The sequence below is a fragment of the Manis pentadactyla genome, unplaced genomic scaffold (assembly GCF_030020395.1).
Source record: "Manis pentadactyla isolate mManPen7 unplaced genomic scaffold, mManPen7.hap1 scaffold_290, whole genome shotgun sequence".
NCBI lineage: Eukaryota > Metazoa > Chordata > Mammalia > Pholidota > Manidae > Manis > Manis pentadactyla.
In genome coordinates this window covers 95,783-121,493 of record NW_026644682.1, presented here as the reverse complement: position 1 = coordinate 121,493, position 25,711 = coordinate 95,783, and the positions used below count along the sequence as shown (strand labels likewise).

The 25,711-nt window shown below is 49.7% G+C and overlaps 1 protein-coding gene across 3 annotated transcripts; it reads right to left on the bottom strand.

The window, feature by feature from the left end:
* Positions 1–5,548: 5,548 nt before the first annotated feature.
* Positions 5,549–24,880, bottom strand: LOC130682335 (uncharacterized). Of its 3 annotated transcripts, XM_057496716.1 has the most exons (4): positions 23,164–24,877; positions 7,179–7,515; positions 6,434–6,698; positions 5,549–5,604 (listed from the first exon to the last, which is right to left on the bottom strand). In XM_057496716.1, coding segments are annotated over exons 1-4 (867 nt in total). In that variant the 5' UTR covers positions 23,428–24,877; the 3' UTR covers positions 5,549–5,603. The 3 variants fall into 3 exon arrangements, with proteins under 3 accessions (XP_057352699.1, XP_057352700.1, XP_057352701.1); XM_057496717.1 differs by lacking the exon at positions 5,549–5,604 and having other exon boundaries at positions 5,755–6,739; positions 7,179–7,429; positions 23,164–24,880; XM_057496718.1 differs by lacking the exon at positions 5,549–5,604 and having other exon boundaries at positions 6,567–6,739; positions 23,164–23,842.
* Positions 24,881–25,711: the final 831 nt, after the last annotated feature.

Sequence of the window (25,711 nt, the reverse complement as noted above, 5' to 3'; positions counted from 1 at the left end):
AAACCCGACAGGGAAGATGAGGTGGCCCAGTGACTCCCCGTCGCCATGTCGAATGTGGCAGCGTAAGCTCCACTTCCGCCAGAGATTCTTCCTGGCTGTCTGAGCACTTGCAAGGCAGCACGATAGGGTGTAGTTAGGGGGGGAATTTCCCAAGCCTAGAATTTTAATTTCCTGAGTATGAGCAGTCTTTATGCTGCTCTGACTACAATGGAGCACAAAGAATGTCTATGCAGCAGGTCCCACTTCTGAGTGACAGCACCCACATCACCCGTTCGCAGCTGCCTCTGGTGACCAAGATGAGAACTAACTGGATGTTACTGGGAAGTTTTGACTGTCAAAGAAAGTACAGAAGTTTTTGAGACACCTTCTCCATCCACTCTCTGCATTTGCAGTGACACAGAGCAGGGAAATGGGATGAGGTTCATGCCACTGTAAAATACACTCAGCCTAAGAAAAGCCCACTTTATACTTTAACTTCATCTACATGCTGTTCTGCTTCTTCCAGCCCCTCTATCAATTAAGGAACATTGTAACCACGATGGGAGAGAGACCTGAGAAGGGCAAATGAACCTAGGGTGATAAAAAATGCTGAGATCTGGATCAACACAGTCCCCTGAATAATTCTACTCTTAAGACAAAACTTCAAAGGAATTAGGAATCAGCTGTATGCAGCATGCCTTACACCCAGAGCTACCCAAAAGGCCCTTAACTGCGCCTCCTCTCTCAGGACACCTGCACTCCCGTCTGGGTGTGTACACTGTCTGACATTAAATGAACCTTCTTGTTGCACAAGCCAACTGGACTTGTCTCTGAACTATTTACCCTAAGACAAAAACCCTCTGACCTCCACGTCCAAAGGTAAATGTCTCTGTCACTTCGCTACTTTATTCAGCTTTCTAGTTTTATAATCCTTTTCTCTCTCCCTGTTTTATTTAAGGCCAATGGGGAAGCAGTAGTTCTTAGGACATAATCTCACTCCATCCAGTGCTCCATGGCTCCCCAAATTCTGGGACTGTAGGGATATAATTCTCACGCCGTACAGATCAAGTGGACACCAGGTGCCAGGAGTTGCCAAGGAACATGCCCTGTGCCAAGCAGCAATTCAGTGAACTTTCTTTTCTCCCTCTGCTCTGCCTTGCTCTCTGCTGCCTGCACAGCTGCTGACATTCGCTTTCTACTCTTGCTTTAATGAATTCCTTTCTTCCTGGCACACATTTGACCTGGTCGAGAATTCTTTCCCTATCAGAGTCAAGAACTGTCCCTGATTCGGGGTGAGGTTTCACCTAGTACCCAGGGAGAGACCTGCCCAGCAACACCAGCATTCAGCTGCTGCTGTATAGGAGAGAGACCCACATGGGCTGAGTCCACACCCACAGCCACATCCCTGGAAAAGCAGGTGAGGCCAGGCTTCCACTCCTAACCCAGGGACTTGGGCTCCTGAATTCTCTCCAATTCCCCTTTCCCGTCCATCCGTCCCTGGACAGTGTCTGCCACTGCCGCACCTTCTATAGCACTGAAGTCCATCTGGCTCTCTCCAGGTCTCCCCCAGGACTCCAAATAAAAATACTTGCTATAATTCCTATTTTAATGAAAAAATTCAATCCACGATCTATAGAGGCAACAACAAAACATTTCCTAGTACAAGCTACCGCCCGCATCTATATTACTAATGCTAGCCATCACTACCAATCTCATATTCTATGGACAATGGGCTATCACAAAAATGTATGATACCATGGCATCTATCATCATTACCACAGCCATAGCCATAAAACTGGGAATAGCCCCATTCCACTTCTGACTTCCAGAAGTAGCACCAGGAACCCTGCTGTCATAGGGCATACCACTATTAACCCGACAAAAAGTCACACCCATCTCAGTTCTGTGTTAAATTTCACCCACAGTTAACATAAACTTGATAATACCTATGGCAACACTCAATTTTAATTGGAGGCTGAGTGGGTCTAAACCAAACACAATTACAAAAAATTACAGCTAACTCCTCAATTGCCCACACAGGTTGAATAATAATAATAACAACATATAACCCAACTATTACTATTCTAAATCGCCTAATATATATTATAATGACCCTATCAATATCTGTAATGCTAGTATACAACTCATTGACAACAACCGTATCTTTGTCTCACCTATCAAATAAGACACTGCTAGCTACAACCATTATGCTCACAATCCTATCACTTGGAGGCCTTCCACCATTATCCAGATTTTTACCTAAGTGCATGATCATTCAAGAACTTAGCAGAAACAACAACATAATATTGCCAATAATAGCAGTGACAGCTCTACTAAACTTGTATTTTTATATGCACTGACATACTCCACAACACTAACAATATTTCCAATAACCAACAACATAAAAGTGACAATTTGAAACTATGGAACACATAAAATTAGCCCCACCCCTAAATATTCTATCCACAATAAATACTTCCACTAATTCCGACCATATCAATTCTAAACTAGAAATTTAGATTACACAGACCAAGACCCTTCAAAGCTCTAAGCAAGTATAAAACACTTAATTTCTGATCCTAAGGACTGTAAGACTCTATCCTACATCACTTGTATGCAAATCAAACACTTTGATTAAGCTAAATCCTCACTAGATTGATGGGATACAAACCCATGAAACTTTAGTTAACAGCTAAAAACCCTAATCAGCTGGCTTCAATCTACTTCTCCCGCCATAAAAAAAAAAAAAAAAAGGTGCCGAGAGAAGTCCCGGCAGAATTGAAGCTGCTTCTCTCAATTTTCAATTCAGTATGTAAAACACCTCAGGACTTGGCAAGAAGAGGACTTTACCTCTATTTTTAGATTTACAGTCTAATACTTATTCAGCCACCTTACCCATGTTCATCAATCGTTGATTATTTTCAACTAATCACAAAGACATCGGCACATTATACCTTCTTTTTGGCACTTGACCTGGAATAGTGGGACCCGCTCTAAGCCTCCTTACAGTGCTGAACTAGGCCAGCCTGGGACCCTCTTAGGTAGTGACCACATCTATAATGTAAGCATAACCGTGCACGCCTTTCTAATAATTTTCTTTATGGTGATACCTATTATAATAGGGGGCTTTGGAAACTGACTAGTGCCTTTAATAATTAGTGCCCCAGACATAGCATTTCCCCATATAAATAATAACATAAGCTTTTGACTCCTCCCTCCCTCCTTTCTTCTTCTCCTAGCATCCTCTACAGTTGAAACAGGAACTGGAACCCAGTGAACCGTATATGCCCCCCTTAGCAGGTAATTTAGCACATGTAAGGGCCTCAGTGGATTTAACCTTTTTTTCTCTTCACTTAGCAGGTGTCAATTCTAGGGGCTTTAGTAACTGCATCACAACTATTATTAACACAAAACCTCCCACTATAAGCCAATATCAAACTCCACTACTTGTGTGATCAGTTGTAGTTACAGCCGTACTCCTACTACTGTCTCTACCATGTTCTAGCTGCCAGCATTACTATGCTTTAACAGATATCAACCTAAACACATTTTTTGATCCTGCTGGTGGAGGGGATCCAATTTTATATCAACACTTATTCTGATTTTTGGTCACCACAAAGTATATATTTTAATCCTTCCTGGCTTTGGAATCATCTCTCATATTGTAACCTACCATTCTGGGAAAAATAACCTTTTGGGTATATGGGCAGAGTCTGGGCAATAATGTCAATTGGCTTTCTAGGCTTCATTATATGAGCATATACATTTACAGTAGGCATAGACGTTGATACACAAGCCTCTTTTACATCCGCCACTATAATTATTGCAATTCCACCAGGTGTGAAAGTATTCAGTTGATTAGCAACTCTGCATGGTGTAAATGTAAAATGATCCCCAGCCACATTATGGGCCCTGAGCTTTATTTTCTTGCTTACAGTAGGGGGCTTAACTGGTATTGTACTACTTAATTCACCATTAGATATTATTCTTTAAGATACTTACTATGTAGTACAGCCCATTTTATTATGTTCTCTCCATAGGTGCGGTTTTTGCTATTATGGGGGGATTTATAGATTGATTTCCTCTATTTTCAGGATATACCTTCAACCCTACATGAACAAAGATTCACTTTACAATTATATTTGTAGTTGTTAATATAATTTTTCCCCCCTCAACATTTTCTCAGACTTTCAGGAATACCACATTATTCTGATTACCCAGATGCTTACACAACATGAAATACTGTGTCGCCCAGAGGATCCTTTATTTCACTAACTGCTGATAGTTTTTATAATCTGAGAAGCTTTAGCTTCTAAATGAGAAGTGCACATAGAAGAACTAACTAATACCAATCTTGAATGATTACACAGCTGCTCCCCACCTTACCATACATCTGAGGAGCCTGCCTTTGTCAACTTAAACAAACAAGGAATCAAACCACCAAAAAATGCTTTCAAGCCAATATCATAACCTCTTTCTCAATTACTGAAGTATTAGTAAAATTTACATAACTTTGTCAATGTTAAATTATAGGTCTAAGTCCTTCATACTTCCATAGCATGCCCCTTTCAACTCAGGCTAAGGCCTTGGGAGCCACAAGCCTAGAGGGAGAATGAACTCGATGCTACCTGACATTTACCCCAGGAAACTGACCCTCTGGCTGGGCTTCCCGGTGCTCATCAGGGTCTGTAAGTAACGCCAAGGAGAGGGGGGCCAGGAGATTATGTGCGCTGCAGGCCTCCTCACCTCCTCTGTCCAAAAGCTACCCTCTGTTTTGATAGCACCATGGAACAAAATATTAACTCCTATACTGTACTTCATTATTTAATTTTCTAATAGCATGTACCAGATTGGGTGGCATCAGCAAGCAGGAATGACCACTTCACTAAGTAGCCTGCCTAGATGGCTGCACGACAGAAACTACCCACTCCTACACCCACGGATGCATGTATATTAGAGCAGCCCAAGTTCACCTCCACAGAGTGCCAGAATACACGCAGTGTGTCTCTCCAACACTGACCCTTGTCAAAGGACCATAATATTTGTTCTTAAAAAAACTTTACACCAAAATACATACAATAAAATGCACAAATCGCAAAGCTCGATGAAGTCTGATGTATGTACACACATCACCATCGCCTAGATCAAGATATCAAATATTCTCATTTTCTCACCCCTCACCTACTTCAAAGACATTTTTGCCAAGGAGGCATACAGATGGCCAACAGACATAAAAAGATGCTCAATATCACTCATCATCAGGGAAATGCAAGATTAAATCCTATGAGATGTCACGTCGCATTAGTCAGACTGTCCAAAATCCAAGAGACAAAAAAATTACAGGTGTTGGCAAGGATGTGGAGACAACAGAATGCTGGTGGGACAATGGCTGCAAGTTAATGCAGCCACCACAGAAAGCAGGACGGAGGTTTCTTAGAGAACAGCTGTGCTCTCTGTAATGCTATCGGATTAGGAAGGACACTGAATGGTGGCTTGCTAAGGATGCTAAAAGAACTTACCTACCTGCCTTGTGTAACCCTGAAGGTAGGGAACAGATGTTTACACAAATGGATCAAGTAGAACTTTCATGAGTTGACTTCAGACAAAGTTGTTCCCTGTGGAAACCTTATAGGGAAAACAAAAATGTCACTAAGAGGGTGAACCTCACCCACTGGGCTTCCCCACTAAGAAGGGACAGTCCACTAGCAGATGGCTTTTTTGGAGGCAGGGGCAGTGGGTCACAGGGGAAGCCCTGATTTGCAGACAACCTGCCAGGTGGAAGGGGGTGGGGAAGGATGCTCTCACCTATGACTATGCATGCTCCAGGGGCCTCCCTGCTGAGGCCAATCTCCCCAGCAGCCCGCCCCAGTCTCCCCACCTGACTTCTCTGCTAGGCAGTTATGGAAAACCAGCTGCCTTCCTCAAGCTCTCCTAGTGCACAGGCACCCAGAGACACAAACACTGTCCCAGGCCGCACAGTGCTCTCACACACACCACACGTGCAAGAGCTACCGCGCACACACACAGACACACACACACACACGCACGCACACACACGCAGAGGGCAGCAGACACCACAGCGACACACTCACCAGTGGGCCAAGCCGCCAACACGCAGCCGCAGGTACCTTGACACACTCCCTGGTCTACTGGCCTACTCCCGCGCTTACCCGTTTGGGAGCACAGGAGACCCCCCGAACCCCGCGGATGCACCCTCGCAGCAGCCATGCCCACGTACCCACGGACCAGACATCTGAACCATTACCCGAAGTCAGAGAAGCTGGCAGGCCTGGGGAGCTCCTGGCTGAGACCCAGTCACCTTCCTGGCTGGGTAGGTGCATGCGCTGCCCATTGCTTTCCAATGCCCACCCACAGCTTTCCACTTTCCTCCCAAGGACCATGCAACACCCCCAAACTCCCTGATAGAAAAGCCAACATGGGGGTGGCTACTTACTATGAACTGAGGTTGCTGCAAGGCGGCGAGGCCTGCAAGGGAACCAGGGAACCGGGTCCCTGGCAGGGGGGCCCCTGCTGGCGGTGGTACGAGTCTGAGGGATCTCGCAGTGGAGGGCCATGAGCGCTGGTGAAGGCAGCAACATCGGCATCAGCGGAAGAAGGCATTGGAGGATGGTGGTAGCGGCAGGCGTCTAGGGCGGGTGTCAGCGGGAGGCACCGGCGGGCAGGGCAGGAGAGGGGCGGGCTCCAGGACGGTGGCTGCGCTTTGGTGGAGAGAAGCGGCGATGGAGGCCAGTGGCTTTGCCTGGCGCGGGGAGGGGGGGCATGCTGGGCATTGGCTGCGGGCGACTCCGTCCCCTTACGCCGCTGCTGCTCAGCCCCCAGAACCGACACAGTCACCAGCCATGGACGCTGCCCTCCCACTGCCAATGCTTCCGTCGCCTTGCCCTCGCCTCTGGCTGCGCACCTGCCAACGGCAGCCTCGGAAGTCCACCTCGGGCACAGACACCCGCCCAGCAGACGCCATGGCCCACCATGGAGCGCGGCCTGTCCACGCTGCCGCCCACTGGAGACCCTGCTCCCCGCCACCGCCTCTGCCGCCTCTCACGGCGCACCTGCAGATGGCGGGCTGGACTCCGCCCCCGGCCGCAGACCCCGCCGCCGAGGAGCAACAGCCCGCAGCTCCCCGCAGCCGACTCATTCCCCAACCCGAAGCCGCCTGCCCCCTGGGGACGGCTGCTTACGGTGAGCTGCCGCTGCGAGGCCAGGCCTGCGTGAGAAGGGCACAGGGACCCTGGCAAGGTGGGGCCCTGGAGCCGGCGGTAGGCAGCCGCTGTTGGAGGGCTCCGGCCGGCGGTGCAGGGCTTTGGCGAGCGACGGCGACATCAGCGGGAGGAGGCCTTGGCCGGCGGGGACGGTATGAGTGGGAGGCACTGGCGAGCGGCGGGCGGGACCAGGCAGGAAGCTTCCTTCTCTGCAGCAGGTGATGGCGCAGCTGGACGGACACGTGGCGGGCACCGGAAGTAGGTGGCGCTGGCCGGCAGGAGGAGCATGCGCAGCAGGCACTGGAAGTGGGCGGTGCTGGAAGGCGGGAAGAGCATGCGCAGCCTTGGTTGCGGGCAGACCCCGCCCCCCGTGCGCGGCGGGCTCCGGAACAGGGCGGCGCTGGTAGGTGGGACGAGTGTGCGCAGCCTTGGACGCGGGCAGACCCCGCCCCCCTCAGGCGCTGCCCCCAAGCCCCAACGACAGAGCACGCGCATCAATCCCACACTCCCCTTTCTGTGCAGCATCCATGTAAAATAAAAGATGGTATTCACAGAACCCAAGAATGGACTACAGTTGCCAAAGGGAAAGGGACTGGGGAGGATGGGTGGGAAGGGAGGGATAAGGGGGAAAAGGGGACATTACTATTAGCAGACATAATGTAGAGAGGGGCACGGGGAGGGTTGTACAACACAGAGAAGACAAGTAGTGATTCTATAGCATCTTACTACACTGATGGACAGTGACTGTAATGGAGTATGCGGCGGGACTTGGTGATAGGGGGAGTCTAGTAAGCAACGTTCCTCATGTAAATTGTAGATTAATGACACCGAAATTAAAAAAACAAAGACGGCATACAACAAAAATTTAGGAGCTCAAAATAAGTTAGCAGAAACAATATTCTGGGAAAATCTTGGTAGCCGGAGTCCAAGCTTCATGCCAAAGCCTCCTCACCATGTCTATATATATGGAGAAGCTGGAAGGATAGGATGGGAGGGTAAAATATGGGAACAGGAAACAGTACTTGCACTGAGCTGACGGAATAGACAAGTATACTGGACACACACACACACACACACACACACACACTTCCCTTAGAGAAACACACACACACACACACTTCCCCTAGAGAAACACACACACACACACACACACACTTCCCTTAGAGACACACACACACACACACACACACACACACTTCCCCTAGAGAAACCTAGTCAAACAAAAAGGACTTAAAGGCCATTAGCTTGGGGTTGGTTTGGCCTGTCCCCACAACTGAGCAGGGCAGGACATGGCTCTAATAGGGCAGGGGGATGTTATCAGGCCAGCCCAGAAGGCTTGGAAACGGCTCTCTCAGGAAGCCAGCTCCACTCAGACAAGGCACACGGACGCCCACACATGTCAACAAGCGTCCCTCAGAGACTTCAAGCCCCAGTTCAGTCCCTGCCCTCGGAAAGTATGATCTACAGGGAGAAGTCTCAACAAGTCCTGACCTGGTGGTGTGGACAGGCCACCAGGAAACTCAGAAGGGTGTCAGAAGGAAGTGAGGTCTGAGCCGGGCTTGAGGAATTTCTCCAAGTGAGACTCCAGGCAGAAGGGAGCCTGGACACAAGTGGTGTGTGTGGTGGGGCAGGGGCAGAGGCTACCACAGGACGTGGGCAGCTGTGAAAGGACTGAGGGAACCACTTTCAGAGGCCTCCAAGCCCAAGAGCAGACTCCCTTGGCCCAGTGGACAACAGGAAGGGAGTGGTATTTACTGCACACCCCTGGCTTGGCACCACCAGCACTGTTACCTCACCGAGTTGGACGCTCCCCCCTACACCCAGCTGCCTTGACAGAAAACACTGCTTCCTTGTTAGGCTGGATCCGACGAGGGTCAGAGAGGGCAGGTCTCAGGGAGCAAAGCGGCTGAGCCACCCATACGTGAGGAGAGCAGGACAGGAATGGTCAGCAGAACATAGGAGTCCAAGAACACCCCTGAGAAAGGCTGCTCAGCAAGGGTCCACCCCACAGTGCACAAAAGACATGGGGAGAGAAGGTCACAGGCATTCAGTCAGCCCAAACAGCAATCCGTCAGACACTCAGCCCCAGGAGGGCAGGGCCCCACACAGTCCCCCTAGGGATGACACCAAGAGTCCTAGCATCTCGGGTGACCCCACAGCCCTTGTCCTCTACCACTGCAAGCCCTGACCACATACATGTATGCCCAGCCTCGGTGTCCTAGACTTGAGCATAAGGATGGTCTTCGTGATCACTGCATTCCAGGTCCTCAGGACAGGGGCTGACACACAGTGGGGGCTCGGCAGGTATCTGATGAGTAAATGAACCCAAGTTAACTCCTTAAAGGCTGAGGCCGAGTTGTTCCTTTAACAATTAGTAGAGAACCCACTGTGTGCCGGACATGTTATTGGTGCTTGCTACATAACCATGAGCAAAAGAGCACAAGAGCCCTGCCCTCCTGGGGCTGACAGCCCAGTGGCCACATTCACCTTTGTGTCCCCATCACATCACATGTCAGAGCATCCCCACTCCTTATGCCAGGCTCACTGAAGCAGAATGAATGGACTGTGGGAGGCGGGGTGTCTCAGAATTGGGTTGAAGCCCTGGCTCGGCACTGACTAGTTCTGAGCCCAGCTAACACCAACTGTCATCAGACGCAGGCGGTAAGCAGCATGCAGTACGCCAGAAGCCCCATCCGCATCCACACTCCCCACCCCCATCCCCCCTGCGGCCACTGCTGCCCTGCCGGCTTCCTCCCCCTGTACAGGACTGAGTATCTGAACCTTTCCATCAGTCAGGCTGCTCCAGACAACACTGATGCCCAAAACATGGCTCTCTCAGGAAGCCAGTTGCACTCAGACAAGGCACACAGACACCCACACGTATCAACAAGCATCTCTTGGAGACTTCAAGCCCCAGTTCAGTCCCTGCCCTTGGAAAGTATGATCTACAGGGAGAGAAGTCTCAACAAGAGAACCTTAGCCCCCCCAGGAACCCAGCTGCACCCTGCAGTCCTGGAAACGATGCTGTCATTGCTCTCCTCAAGGAGACATTCTGTCCCACCACTTGGACAGTCATGTTCACAGTCTAGTCCTGGGACTCCCGGAGCCACAACCACCTGGAAGCTAGTTAACAGTCCTGCTTCCTGAACTCCAGCCGCACAAAGACCTCCCAAAGCAGAAGACCACCCTCCACGGGCCAGCCTCACTCCTCATCTCATGGCCACGAGATGGCTGCAGCTCCAGGCCTCAAAAGTGAACAACATTCTCAGAGGAAAAAGACCATCCTTCTTCCCTCTTAGGCATGTACAGTTCCCACTCCTACCACCATTGCCTCTAATGTCTCATTGGCAGGAACTAAGTCACTCGACATGCTCATACCTCAGCCAATCCCAGGCAAGGGAGCGGACCCACGAAGCCAGAGCCCAGGGCCACTGTCTCGACAATGGGTTTCAACCCCGGGCAAGTTCGCTATGGATTCCGTGTGACCAAAGTAAATGACAGCAAAACGTTCTTGGGGTGAAAAGGTTATACCCAACTTTATTTCCAGGTGGCAAGTCAGTCACTAAAATCCCGTTCACTCAGAGCGAGTCTGCATGCAGCAAGCTGGTCTCTGCCTCTGGGCCCCTCTGTCCGCACAGCTGTCCACTGGGCCCCTCTGTCCTCACAGCCATCCTCAGGGCCCCTCTGTCCACACAGCCATCCTGCACAGCCATCCTCAGGGCCCCTCTGCCACACAACCATCCCACACAGCCGTCCTCCGGGCCTCTCTGCACAGTCGTTCCCCAAGCCTCTCTGCACAGTCGTCCCACACAGCTATTCTATGGGCCTCTGTCCTCGGCACTGCCACCACTCCAGCCTCTGCTCTGCTCTCCTGCAGCCTTGCAGCCCTGCCACCGTGTTGCACCCAGAGCACCGGGCAGAGCTCTTCATATAGAGTCAACAGCCATGTATTGCCCACAGGTGTGCAGTGAGCTTAGTCAACAAGGGCCAGGTGAGAATCCTGGCCACAGGAACTCTCATTTTATCCACAGACACAGACAGTGAAGCAGAAGGCAGGCAACTGGAGAGGCTGAGAACTGAGCAAACCTGGGCTCAGTCTGGAAAACAGTGAGTGCAGTGGAAAATGCTGGACTGAAAACCAGGGGGCCTCTGGATGTCCCCAGGCCACCTGACAACAGCAGCCCCAGAAGTAAACACCAGTCCTCACAGGACACCACTTCTCAGGGACAGCCACCACCTGTACTTTGGCACTCACTTCCATTCCAGAAGGCCCTTGGCCTCACTTCTCTAAGCCTGTTCCGACTGCTGAGGCATCTAGAGAAAGTCCTGTGTGTCAGTTCAGCACGGCACACCAAGTGTGAGCCTGACAGCTCATGACCGCACAAACAGCCCTCTGTCCTCTCGACACCGACCACCTAGGTGAGGAGACAAGGTCTGCACTGAGATGGGCAGTGTAGGGGAGAAACAGCCCTGAACTGGGAGATGGGGGAGGGGACGACAACACCCGCCAGAGACGGTGGCTGAAGGCTCACCCCGCATGGGCACCTGACCGGCAGTTACAGGCAGGGGTGCTGGTTGGGGTTTTTCCTTCCCTCCCATCTGGTCTTTACAACCACCCTAGAAGTTTGGCACTATTATTACAGGTTCATAATCCTTTATCCATAATTTTTAAAATCCAGGACTCTCTAAAAACCAAAAGCTGATTTTGTTGTTAATTGATTGGGCAGCAGAGCTTCAACTGAACCAACACAAGACTATGACCTATCTACCCCTTCTGCAATGACTGCTCATACGTTTTGAATCAGAAATAGTGACGTTTTACACAGTGCTGCCCCTAAACCCCACCAGCAGCGCCATATAATCCAGTATATGTTCCACATTCTGAAAGGTTCTGCATTCAGAAACACATCTGGCCCCAAGGGTTTCAGAACAGGGACTGGGGGTGTGTATTACTATTCTACATAAGATAAAGTAACTCTCTTAGGAAAAAGCAGAACCGCACTTGGGACTAAGCAACTGAACTCACAGGCCAGAGCTATGACCCACTGTGCTTCCATCACTCACCCACTGGTGATTTTAAGGAAGACACCCCCCACCCCACCCCACCCCATAGACCTCATCTATTTTCTCATCCATAAAATGGGGAGCTTGGACAAGATCAGTGGGTTTCAAATGTGGTTTAAAGCCGATTGGCCCTTCCTTCAAGGACACCTTAAGGAAAAGTGTCACTGCTCCAGTGAGCACGTTCGCAGCAGGGTTCTTCAACAGCACAGTTTGAAAACTGCTATGCAGTGATCTTTTGGGGCCATCTGGTTCTAACATTATATGGTTGTCTTCTCGAGGCAAACAGCCTTTCCTGTGAAAGAAGGACACCTGGAAAGAACGTGAACCAGACCCTGACAGACAGATAGGCTTCTGACCTGCAGAGAGGACTCCAGAGCCAAGCAGCGTGCATGCAGGTGGGAAGACCGTAAGTAAGGTGTGTGAGAGGTTCCAGGAGGCCAGGCCAGCCAAGGGGGTTCCTGGGCCAAGGTGACAGGAGGACGTACATGCTGGAAAGGTTGGCTGATCAGGCAGATGAGTGTCAGGAATCCTCTTCCCTACCCCCTCGGCGCCTGAAATTCCTCCAAACAGGAGGCCAGGGGACAAGGTGGGCAGTCCCGGCCCCACTGTGTGCAACCACAAATTCACAGTCCTGTCCTCACTATAGCAACCAAGAGCCTCAAAGCTTAGCTCACAGCCATCAATATGTTATTGTCAAATAAGTGACTCTTGTGATTCCAAAAATCAGAGCATATGATCTGCCACAAAGACACATCCTTCAGAGGACAACAGGACAGAGTAAGAGCAGGACGGCGGCCCTGGGCAGGCCAGAATGGAGGGTCACCAAGGTCTCACTGGTGTCCTTCCCACTCTCTAGGGGCAGTATGACTCCCAGGAGTCTGTAGCAGCCCAGGAATGTTCAGAAGCCATTCTAAACAACAGTGCCACCTTCTCGCCTCAGCCCTGCAGACTCTCAGGCTGTTTCCAAAGAAGCCCTTCAGGTCAGTGGACAGCCCCCCAGTTCACCATTAACTCTTCCCTCTTTGGGAAGGCTCCAGAGGCCTTACTGAGACCAGAGAGTGGTCCAGGAGCCCAGCCTGCCTCCAGGAGGGGAAGCCCCAGGGCTGGCAACAGTGCCATAAGAAATATCAGCTATTGGCAAATGCAAGAACTTCACTCCCACTCAGTGGTGTAAATACATTTTGTAACCAAACTTTGCCCTAGAAATAGTCTTTGTTTCAGGCACCATTTCCCTACCTACCCATCACCAAGAGGTAATTAGAGTGTCTCATAATCACACCTAATCAGAAGGGCAATGATCCCTTAAAGGACAAACTACCATTTGGGGCCCACTTGCTCTCTCTCAGGGAGCTCACTCACTGAGCTCCTGTAAAAAGATTAACAGATGGGCAAAGGGAGAAAGAAGCAGACACTGCCTCAGAAGGGAGTGGCTAGCTGTCAGGGCTGGCTCAGGCCTCCAAGATGCCTGCTTCTGTTACTGAAATATGTGGGAGGCATGAGTTCAGGTGTGTCACTTCTAGCCAGGTCTTCCTCCCAGCCAGCTGACATCAAGGACTTGGCCTGCCTTGCCTGGGGTTACTGCGAGTCAGTAGAAGGAAGTGAACACCAGAATTTTGCATATACCAAGGTTTATGTATCATCAAACCATTACATCCTCACAGCCACCATAGAAGAACAGGACTACTAACCCTATGGTACCCATGTGGAAACACAGGCTCTGATGGGTCAAGTGACCAGCTCAAGGTCACGCAGCCAGCTATAGGCAGAGTCCGAATAGAGTAATACAGTTTCTCATAGGGCAATGAACCTCGCCATCGGGAGGCTGGAGGGTGACATTCTGGGGAAAGAGGGCAGCTGGGACCTAGTCTTGAGTGGATTTTTCTCCCACCACCCCCTTAACTTGTGTGATGACACTCTTGCTGGAACTCACCAGGGCCTGGCATAAAGCTGCTGCACATTTTGCTTTCTTGAGATGGAGTGATTTTGAGATGGAGTGATTACCATTTGGGGCCTAGTTGCTCTAAGTGAGCTCACTAGCCTTCATGGAGGAGTATGAGGCAGAGAAGGGATTTCTGGGTTCTGTTTTCAGCTTGGCATTTGCCCTTTTCTTCCTTATCCACCTCTTGGCAGAACTGTCTAAACCTCTTTATCTCCAAGGAATCAGGCTGGAGCAGAATGCTCTGAGGGTGTCCGCTATTTAGAGTCCTCGTGGGGAGGGGCCGCCAGGTTACCAAAGGCTGCTGAGGGGGAGGCCCACTGCAAGCAGCAGCATGGGGATTGGATGCTTCCTCTGTTCAGAACCCTCCATGGCTCCCACCTCACTCACAGAAAAGCCAAAGACTTGACCATGACCTCTGAGGCCCCACGTGATCTGGCCCTGCCACCCCTCTGCCCTTATTAGGCCTCTGCCCTTGAGACCCCCCCGCCCTGGAACACACTTCTCCATCACCTCAGGCCTTATCTCAGATGCTGCCCTCCTAGTGAGGCCCTACCTGGTCACCCTAGTTAAACCAGGAGTCCTGTACCCCCACAGCACCACACTCCCAAAGCACTGTCTTTCCTCCCCTCTTTATTCCTTTGCTATCACCAACCACTCTCTCACATCCTGTAAATCTGACTTAATGATTTGATTTATCTGTCTCCCTGCCCCTTCCCCACTGGCACATGTGCTGCATAAGGAGAGGATGTTTATCCGTTCTGTTTTGTTCACTGGTATACCCCCAGTGCCCCAAATGGAAACTAGCACACAGCAAGTACTATTTGTGGAATGAATGAATGAATGAATGAATGGCTTGCCTACTAAGGCATCAGGCTCTGTGCCCAGTCCTGGGATTCATTAGCTCCTTCGATCCTCCTCACAACCCAGACCAACTAAGTCTTTAACTCTCCATTCTAAGATGAGGAAACACGTTCAAAGTAGTGAAGGATCTGGCTAAGGACACAGTTAGGAAGTGGCAGGGACTCAGGCATTGGTCTGGGTGGTTCCAAATATGATGGTCTTTTCTGCCTGGGGCTGCTTTCAAAGTGTCTTAGTACAACACACGACATTAACTTGCTTTCCTTATTCTCAGCATCAAGTGCTGTAGCTTAAGGATTTTGCCAAACATGCCCAGAATCTGATGTCTAGTGTAACCAAAAGGATTCAAGGGGGAGGTGGTATGACCAAATCTATACTTTTAAATCACTGGCTTTGACTGCATCAGGACCTCTTCTTTCCCAATTCTATCCTTAAGCACAGACAAATCCTAAGGCCCATTAAAAGTTATGATAGAGTGTACGTTTAAGTAAAAGATGAATGCTTTGGTTGAAATATGCACTCCTAGAAGTCCTGGTTTCTATGGAAACCTCTTGACTATTAAGTGACAGTTGTTCTTAATGTTTACGTTATTGTGGTCCCCAAAGGAGCAATTCTGTGGCTTCCTTATCTGTGGCCATACAACTTCTGCTTCATTATATCCTTGGGAACTACAATTCTACTACTGAATACTCTTTTCATTTGTATGCTTTGCCTAGATCAAGCCCAAACTGGCCTCTGTTTAACCTCTTGTGCAGCCTTCTGGGGAGTTTTTCTATTACATCTTCTACAGGACTGACTGATCCCATGTCCCCCCTTCAAATTTAGTCTTGTTCACAAACAGCCCCATTTCCTACAATAGCTCCTTATGTGGTTGTCTTGTTAGCAGAAAAAGGGAAACAGGAAGGGTGATCTGATTTGGTGGTGAATAAGATGAGTTCAAAATTGAGTCACTCAGAGGTTGAGTTGCCCTCCGAATGGAAATGTACCACAGCAGGAGTGGAGCCCAACTCATTCTGAAGATGGACATTGACAATTACCCTTATAGAGGGGCTTGATTTACTATAGGAGTGAGTGTAGAGAGGGCTGTAGTGGTGAGGAGAGGGGCAAGAACCACCAAAGAAGAAAAGTAAGTGAGCTGGGGGGAAGATGGGAAATAACGTTTAGTAAATATCTACCAGAGGCCAGGCACTGGGGGCTAGGCAAACACTACCACATTCCCGTCTCCCATTTCTGGGTGCCATTCTTCCTGCTTTACAGACAGAGGGAACAAGACTCGGCTCCCTAGGTCGCTCGGTAACTTGTCTTAGGGCAAGAGAAGCCCAGAGGCTATATCTGTAATAACAGTGGGGCTGTGTGGCCCAAGGAGAGGCAGAAAGGCTTCCTGGAGGGATGGAGCAGAGGTTATCTAACCTAGACTTACTTGATTCCCAAATCCATGCTTTCTCTAGCCCCGCAAATTAGAATACATCTAGAAAGGAGTAGGAGGTCAGCAGAACTGCAGACCTACAAGAAGTCCAAGAGATGGGGCCTGGAAGAGGCAAAAAGTCAGACAGAATGGAGCCACTGTGACCCTGAAGGTGGGCTCTCTGCAGACCATGTGAATGGGAATGAGACCGGGTGGGGGATATGTGGGAAGGAACAAGAGGCTGTAAGCACTGATCATGTTTTTGAGAAGAGTGGCCAGGAAAGGAAGGAGGAAAATGCTTAGGGGTAGTGGGTTTGTGTGGGGGGCTTTACTTTTTTGTTCAGTTATAAGTTTTTTTGGAAGAGTAAGAAGGGTATGAGAAATTGATAGTATCCAAAAACAGGATTGTTTTCCTGACCAAAGGTCAGAATGGAATAATCACAGGCTCCTGGCAGAGGGTGAGGAGCGAGGAACTTATTTGGCAGGGTGCTCACCCAAGTGAGAAAGGCAGGTTTGAAACTGATATTTGAGGGAGAGGCAGGAAAAACCTTGACTGAAAAAGAGGAGCCAAATGCTGTGGAGACTGAGTATACAAGGAAATGGAAACACCGCCAGTGTTGCAGCCTGTAGGAAGCCTCTACAGGAAAGAGGAGGATTAAATCTCATAGCTCCGTATTACTCTGTAATATGGCTATCACAGAGAATAGCCAAAATTCAAATAATTGCATTTGATAAATACAACATCTATTACTACTGAGTGTTTCCTAAGTGCAAGCTTACATGTATTACCTTTCTGCATGGCATGAAAAATGAAATGAAACTGAAGTTTCAGGGAAATTAAGTTAATTTACTCAATTCATACAAGTTTGCATAACGAGAAAGTTGCAGTCGAAACTCAAACCCAAGTTTGTCCATTTCCTGAACCATCAGCCCTACTGAGTCTTCAGGCTGGCAGAGATGACCTCAGGGAACATATCTGGATGGAAAAGATGAATATCAATAAGAATTCCTTTCTGAAAGACAGTAACCAACAGAAGCAGTAGAGAATGAACTTGGGATGTCTGGGAAGAGGTATATCGGAGTGGGGATTCATACCCTTGGGGACAGAGGTCGGGTGGTGAGTCACTGGACAGGAAGGAACTCATCATAGGAGAAGCTACAGGTTACATGTTCTTGGCCCTTGAACACTATGGATGGGGAAGATGTGGCTTTCCTAACATGGATCTCAAAGCTGGTCTAATAGAGGCAAGACAGAATAGTTTTTTCTACCATCTCCTAAGCAGTAAAAATCTCATGTACTAAAAAGCAGAGCTTCAGATTATTTCTTGAGTTTCTCAGTAGACAATACGATCTCCCGAAGAATACAGATGGCAGCAAAAGAAAATCCCATCTTGCACTGAATTCAGCTACTTAAAAAAGAACTAGTTGTGAAGTGGAAGGAAAGGAACTTTGGGGAAATGAGTTACTTCATATGAGCCAGGCAGATCATACATAAACCTGGACATTAAGAAAGCATATTAAAAAGCAGAGAAGATTTAGATCAGAGACTGTAAAGAGAGGATAGCTTGAGACCAAAAAGTTCACAAAAGCAAAGTTGTGAAGACACAACCACAATCAATAGGCAGAAATAAGTAGAATAAGGAGAAAATGGACATGCTGGCATATGTATTAGTAGTTTTTCAGTCACTCGGAAATGGCAGTTGTATAGTGGTCCAGTTATTGAAGATCAGAGATGGATTTCCAAGGGACACGCACCATGAGGGAGCTCTGGAACACAGGCAAGATTATGACATGATTCCTAGCTCTGAGTTGTATACAAAAGTGTCTCTCTCAGTACTTAAAACAGAGTAAGGACTCAAAAAGTGTTCAGATCAGCTTGGAGAAGAACCAAGTGAAATTCTATAAATCAATTTTATTGTGTTGAGTCTGATAAAAAGATATTTATTGTCAGTATTACAGTAGCCATCATTTATTAAGTGGATCCCACATGCTAGGCATTGTTTGAACTATTTTCCATGCATTTAATATTTACAATAACCCCAAGAACTAGGTGTTATTAATATCCATGTTTTATCCTCATATGAGGATAGAGAGTTGATTAACTTGTCCTGTAGAAGGTGGTCTACAGTCATTACTGTAAGTGAAAGTGTTACCTTCACCAAAGGCTGATTCTCTTTGTATGACATTCAGGAATCCTACTGGAAGGGATTTCATTATAGTGGTTTCTGTGTCTGTTACTGCATCATATGGATCCTGCTTTACTCATGGTGAGACACATATCCTGTTAGAAGAGAAATTCTGCTTCCCAGATTTGTTCTCATTCCTGAGTCAGTTGACTTTGATGCTGAGCTTCTATGCTGTAATTGTTCCTGGGGAGCTGAACAGTGCAGCTGAGGCACAGTGGACCTGGAGCAGGAAGACTTGGCATACAGGGCCTGCCCTAGAGCTTGGACAGGTCACCTGCCACCATGGAGACAGTCAGCAGCAAGCTTAGATCAGGACTTTGGTTCATGGTCAGTTCTGTCTCACAGATGGTGAATGACTGTGCAAGTTAATGTCAGCAACCCAACCCCACTGCTGTGGGCTGGACTGTATCCCCCCAATTCATATGTTGAAGCCTTAACCTCCAGTGTGACTATAATTGGAGTTTGGGCCTACAGGGAGGTCCTTAAGGTTAAATGAGGTCATAGGCGTGGAGCCTCATCCAATATAACTGATGTCTTTCTAAGAGGAGGAAGATAAATTAGAGATCTCTCTCTCCATACATGCACACATAAGAGGCCATGTGAAGACACAGTGAGAAGGCAGCCACGTACAAGCCCAGAAGAGAGGCAGGCCTCACTGATAACCAACTTGAATGGCACCTTGATCTTGGCCTTCCAGCCTCCTGAACAGTGAGAAGATAAATCTGTTGTTTGAACTATCCAGTCTCTGGTATTTTGTAATGGCAGCTCTAGATGATTAACAAACCTGCCAAGCCTGCTTTCCTACGAGGTGGGGATTAATGATAATACATACTCATAGCCCCTGTCTGCTCCTGTATTCTAAGAAAGGCCATGTAAAAAGCTGAGGGTAGTGCCTTTAGCACAGTAAGAGCTTGATGATTTTCAGTTATGTTATTAATACTGAAATACAGTTCCTTCCCCAGTATCCTGGACATGACAGTCCTACTTCCCACACAGTAGTTATGGGGATGCAATGAGATGTGTTTCTTAAGTCTTCCTTCCCTGACAACAGTCCAACAGGAGACAGTACACACACCCACCTGGGGACAGGGACGTGACAAGAAAGGTCTACTGGAATGATTTTTGGTCTCATGTTTTATCTTAAAAACACATATGCATCTTGCACTCTAATTCATATATAGTCATGTTTGCTTTAATTCATAAGATGTTTGCCATTATTTATCAGGTAGACAACTTATGATCTAGACAGATAACTTGGTCTTGTGCGCCTCACCCACATGACCACTTCATTCAAATTTTAAGAAGGCCTTTGCAAGTCACAAAGAACTGTCCTGATGTGAGGATTTAGTTATCATTTCTGAAAAATCAACATTGCAATTAATTAATTTGGGGGGAACCATAAGGTGTGTTTCATATTACTAATTAACTAACTGAACCAACCATGTTAGTGAGCTTCTACTATGTGCCAGTAGAGCAACCACACAGATCCCTTCCCAGCCTTCCATTAGCTGACAGTCAGGCAGGCAGGTGGACACCAAACACACAGTCCAATAACTAACTGTTAAGAGTTATGGCACATCATGACAAAAGCTGTGAAGGAAGAATGCTAGGAAAGCCTGCAGCAGCAAGGGAGATGGTAAGAGCCTTAGAACATTCTGAGTATGAACAGATTCCTGGGAAGTTCAGATTCCTAAGGAGAATGCTCTGGCGGCAGCCTCCTGAAGTGAGGTGTCAATTATTATGCTTTTAAAGCTCAGTTATTGTCACCCTTGGTTTGTCTAAGGAGGATATTGTTTCCACAAGTCTGGGAAGGCTAGGTATGAATTTTTATACTGGGGACCAGACAGGGTGATATTTGACAACTTTCAGGGAGGTGATGACTTGGGGACAGTGCTCTTTGCCTTAGATGTACGGTATGATGTTGGAGGTGGGAAAGTAGGCTTGAGGGACATTAGAGGTGCCTCCTTTCTCTTCCTGTTTTTCTTCCCTAGTGAGTGTGTATGCACTTTGCACACTTGTCCAGGAGTCACTTAACACATGAGAACTGCTTTACAGATCACAGTCTTAGTGCCCAAAGAGCCAAACAGAAGAAGCCCCATCCATATCCTGCCTGCCCTTTCAGGCCCTGAAAGGAGGAGGTGTTTGCAGTATTTTGTTGGGATTGGTGGAGGGGGGGGGAACGTTGTCGCCAACATATTGGACTGGAAGCCAGGGGTTCCCTACAGAACTCCTGCCACCTGGCTTTGCCTGTACTAGGAGTGCAGGGAAGCTTATGCCAAATCCTGCTCATGTGCTCATCCCTGTCACCAGCCCTCCTGTAGCTTCCACATCCCCAGTCAGTGCGTGTTTCCTTCCTGGGGGCCTCAGCACAGCAGAGAGGCAGATGGAAGAAAGGTGTAAAATTAATGTAGGGAGGCGGAGGGACTTTCACAACATTTCGCAACAATGCTTCAGTATGTTGGCACAACACTCTACAACTTACAAGTACATTCACACGTGCTATCTGTCTGGCTCTCAGAGGTGGGCGCTGATCCCCAGCCTTAGATTCTGCCTCCCATTTCTTTACAGACACATGTCCTTTGAGATGTCTAGGTCTTTTCTAGACCACGGTCCCAGAGGAAGAATGAATTCTTTCCTCATGTCAATTCCAATTTCTGCAAGCCCTCACCACTTCTGTGAAACTTCTATCAAACACATTTCTGAAAGAGTCGGGGCAGGAAGGGGCTGCAGAGACCATCTAATCCAACTTAGTCACTAGCACAAAGAAGAAAAGGGACTGAGCTAAGGCCCCACAGCCTGTCAGGAAACCAGCAAGGCTCAGACACCTGAAGGTAGACACGCACACGTACACTGCCCCCATTCTCCCAATGCCTTACATAACTGCAAACTTCGCCCTCCTGGGGCTTCTCACGGGTGCACAGTGGGTGTTTCCTAAGTCGGGGTGTTTGGGAGTGTAACCTGTCAACCTTATTTTACCCTACCTGAGGGGAATGGGGTGGGAGGAGCTCACCATTCTCAGGGATCCTGTAGGGGATTCTTTTACAAAATGAAGACTCTAGTATGAAAACGGGTTTTGCACACAGGAGGCGACTCAGTCCTGGGACTGAGGGACTGACACACACGCGGGCTGCCCTAGTAGGAGGCACCTGTAAACACAGCATCCGGCCTTCCAAACCCTGAGCGCAACCCCTCTGAATGCTGCTCAGCCCCCACCCCACTGCCACCTCTCCCCTCCACCTCCACCTCTCCAGACAGTTCTCCCAAGGTGGGCTGAGGTCTTAGACCTGTCTGTTTGCTAAACAGTAAGTTAAGAATCTTACTTCTTAACTTCCTGGGTGTTAAAATGCAATCTTATCTTTAAGATGGGATCCTTTCTGCCTTTTACTATATATTGCTTGTGGCTGGGCTTACTTGCTATATTAATTGCCCAGGTTATATATTACTTGATTAGGGGCTGGAGGAGGAAGAGCAGCATCTAGGCAAAGTTAAAGATAAACTGGGTCTTTTAGCAGGCTAAAGTAAATTTTACAATACCCTCACTTAATTGACACAATGAAGACATGGGCTAGGCTGAGGTATTTTCTTATCTGGGGGATGTTCAAACATTCCAGGCCAGGTTACTCCTGGCTTTTTAGTTTTAACTGATCTTCACGGAAGAATGCTTATACGACCAGTTTGATATTTTACTTTAGAGAATTAATATGACTCTGACTTTGCTGAATTGTTTAATACGGAGTTTTGGTAGGGGTCTTTTTCCAGAGGCCCCCACCCTACTCTCACTACACCCATGGTCCCTCTCTCAGAATCCCTGTGGCTAGTTATAAGTTAGTTACTCAGCTGCAGATTTCAAACAGAAATGACAGAAAGATATTAATTTCTAAATACAAGAAAATGCACTGTCAGTTCCCAGATCAAAGTAAAGAAACTTCATTACCAAATAAAAAATTACGAGAGATACCTAAATGAAAAAGATTTTAATTTTAGAGGCGCTGCTTCCGGGCGGCCTCTCCCCCGCCGCGGGTCACACTTGAACTTCAGCCGGCCCGGCCCTCGCCGAAAAAACCCACACACGGCAAAACGCCCGCCGGCCTCCCCGTCTGCTCGGCCCCGGCCCGGGCGGCGGGAGCAGGTCGGCGGCGCGACCCCGAGCCGAGCGTACGCGCGCCACGGAGCGGAGCAGCCGCCCTCACCACCCGGGCCGGAAAGGAGGAGCGGCGGCTCCGGCTGGCCCCTCCCCCCTGCCAGGGCGAACTTCGGACGCCCGCCCTGGGCGCACCTGCTCCGCACCCTCCCTTCACGGGCGGCCCCTCCGGCGGAGCGCGTCAACTCCCGGCCCCGGCGGGGCCCCACGAGCCCACCACCCACGTCGGCCGCTTCCCGGCCCCGCGGGCCACGCGCTGCCCGCCGAGCCACCTGCACGGCCGCCCCCTCGTCCGGCTCCACCGCGCCCTCAGACGGAGGCAGGGGTCCCCGCGCCCCATCCGGGTTCCGCCGCGCCCCGCGGCCACGTACCTTCCAGCCCGCAGGGCTGTCGCTGTCGCCTTCACCCCTGAAGTAGGGCCCGCTCTGGAACCTCCACTGCAGAAATGCGACAGCGGGAGCCGCTTCTCGGCCGAGCTCTCTGAAGTCCGACCGGGGCAGCGGCTCCAAGTCCGGGTCGATCGCAGCCCTCCGCCCGCTGCGGGAGACCCGAGAAAGGCGAATGCGGCACCGGGAGCCCAGCGGGCGCGAGGCGGCGATCCGAGGCCGGGCACGAGGTCGGTGCCGCCCCCGCATGCGCGCCGGGAGGATGGCGCAGCCGAGCAGCGGCGCGGGTCCATCAACATCTGGTCTTCGCAGGGGCCGCTCCTGCCCGGGGCCAGCGGACCGAAGCACGGAGAGAGCAGCCGAAGCTGCCTCGCCCGCGGCGCTCGAGACGCTACTGACTTGAATACGGTGGTAGCGGAGCCTACAGCTACTACGCAGCCGCAGGACTTACGCCCCTGCGCCCAATGACTGCCCGCCCCCGACTGACGGCCCTTGCTACCAATGAGCGCGAGGCGCCGCGGCGCAGGCCCGCCTCCGACTGACGGACCTCACAGCCAATGAGCGCGCGGCGCAGCGGCGCTGGCAGCCAGATGTGTCTATTCCCTCCTGCTACCTTGGTCAACCCTCCCTTCCAGGACCCACCGAGACCTGGGGACCCCTGTGCATCAGTCACTCAGATGCCTCCTGCCAGGGGCTGCTATTTCCTTGTGCGGTTCCAGCCTTGCTCTAAATAACACCACACATGACCAGGCAGGGAGACAGGCCCTTCTACCGACCATGTGGTATGAACTCCATTAACATCTGCTCTGACCTGCGCTGATTCCATCGTTAGCCGTACATACATCTCAAAATCCCCCAAATGCCAAAAAGCAGTAATGGGCGTCTGCTATGCTTGTTTAGTGAGTCCTAAAATGAGCCAGTGGGACGATGTGTTTCTTCCCATCCAGTCCCCAGCTAAGTAATGGCCAGGAACTGGAAGAAGGGCAAGATGCACCAGACAGTAGCTCAAAGCGTTGGCTCTTCTAATCACAACTGATTAAAAGGCAAAAATATTTACATGCACATACTGTTTTCCATTACCTTAAAAAAATCTCAGTAATTACTTCTCCATCATCATTTTGGGAGAATGTTAACAACATTGATCTTTGATCCTTTAATTATGGTAAGCCCTGATAGGAGGATCCTAGGGGCTGGCTCCTCCCCACCTCCGCTCCTCTACTCAGACCGGCCTGCCTACCTCACCTGTGTCCGGCTTCCCTCTGCGGTCCCCAGTCCCCAAGGCCGTTCCAGCTCAGCAGGGATCCCCTGACCTGAACTCCTTTCATGTCTTATATTTTAGCAAATGCTGACTTTTTGTGAAAGAGAAATTTGAGAAGAAAACACACCCGTAATTCTTTTACTGTACAAATTCTTGCTCCCATTTGCTCACATCCACTACCATTTTCATTACTAATGTGGACGTTTTACATGGTCTTTCCCTAGTGCACATATCAAATTGTTTTTACATCTACTTGGCACTATTTTCTCAAGATCTAGGTCTCTGAAAACGACCACTGTATGAACTGCATCATATCCCAGCACCCTTGGAGCCATCGTTCACCTTCCATCCCGCAGGTGCAGACATGCTTCTTCTCCCCCCATGTGAGCACTCACAGGTAAAGCCACCAGGGTCTCCAGGAACGCGAGCCTACCTCTTGTTGTTGTTACTAAGCTTTCCTTTGTTTCTACAGTTGATTTCCTCGTGGGGTCCATAGGGATGAATAGCTTTGTGGGTCTTGATTCCCAAGGAGGCCATGCAGATCTGCCAGGACACCTGTGGCACCTGGGTGGGTTTCCCAAGGACAGAGCTGGACGGAGCCAGGTGACAGGCTCACAACAGGTGACTCGCAGGGCTCTGTGTCAGATGGGGTCCCCTCCCCTGTGCATGGCCAGGCCCTGGGGACTGACTTCTAATAGGCGGGTGACAGGACAATGGCTCTTCCTGGGACATTCCATGTCTCTCTCCCACCCTCCGCTGCTCCGGAGGCACTGCAGCTCCTTTGTCAGGCTGTGTGACACACAGCAAGTCTCAGAGTGCTGGCACCGGCCACTAGCCTCCCTGCCCCAGGCCTCTGACCATGCAGCCCACTGAGAATCTACCATCTGGGGCCCGATGCATGTCCCTGTTCCTCATGGCCCATGACTTCCTAGTTCTCTGTGTCCCAGACTCAGGGCAGGCCAGGCTCCTCAAAGGCCTTCCAGGATGGCTGCTTAGTGAGCTCAGGGTCAGGGAACCAGATGCAAGGCCATCGTGAGCCCCAGAGGATTAGTCCCAGGGGCCCACAGTGCTGCCAAGGGCGGCCAGGAGCTGGTGGGTCTGGGGTGTGTGGGCAGGTTTGCCCCCAGTGGGGCACTGGCTGTCCTGCTGCTGTGCCCCTCCCATATGCTTTCCAAGGGCCCAGAAACTTGGCTCTGCCTGGAGCCACACGATAGCTTTGAGACCTAGTAGGGGGAAGAGAACAGGTGCTTGGTGGAGACAGCCCTTTCCAGAGCC

Coding starts and splice junctions, on each gene's coding strand:
- LOC130682335 (XM_057496716.1), bottom strand. CDS start 23,427: ATGCGGGGGCGGCACCGACCTCGTGCCCGGCCTCGGATCGCCGCCTCG. Junction 7,516..23,163: donor ACAGCCCTGCGGGCTGGAAG/GTACGTGGCCGC, acceptor CCCGCCTTCCAG/CACCGCCCACTTCCAGTGCC. Junction 6,699..7,178: donor CCTCGCAGCGGCAGCTCACC/GTAAGCAGCCGT, acceptor TCTCCACCAAAG/CGCAGCCACCGTCCTGGAGC.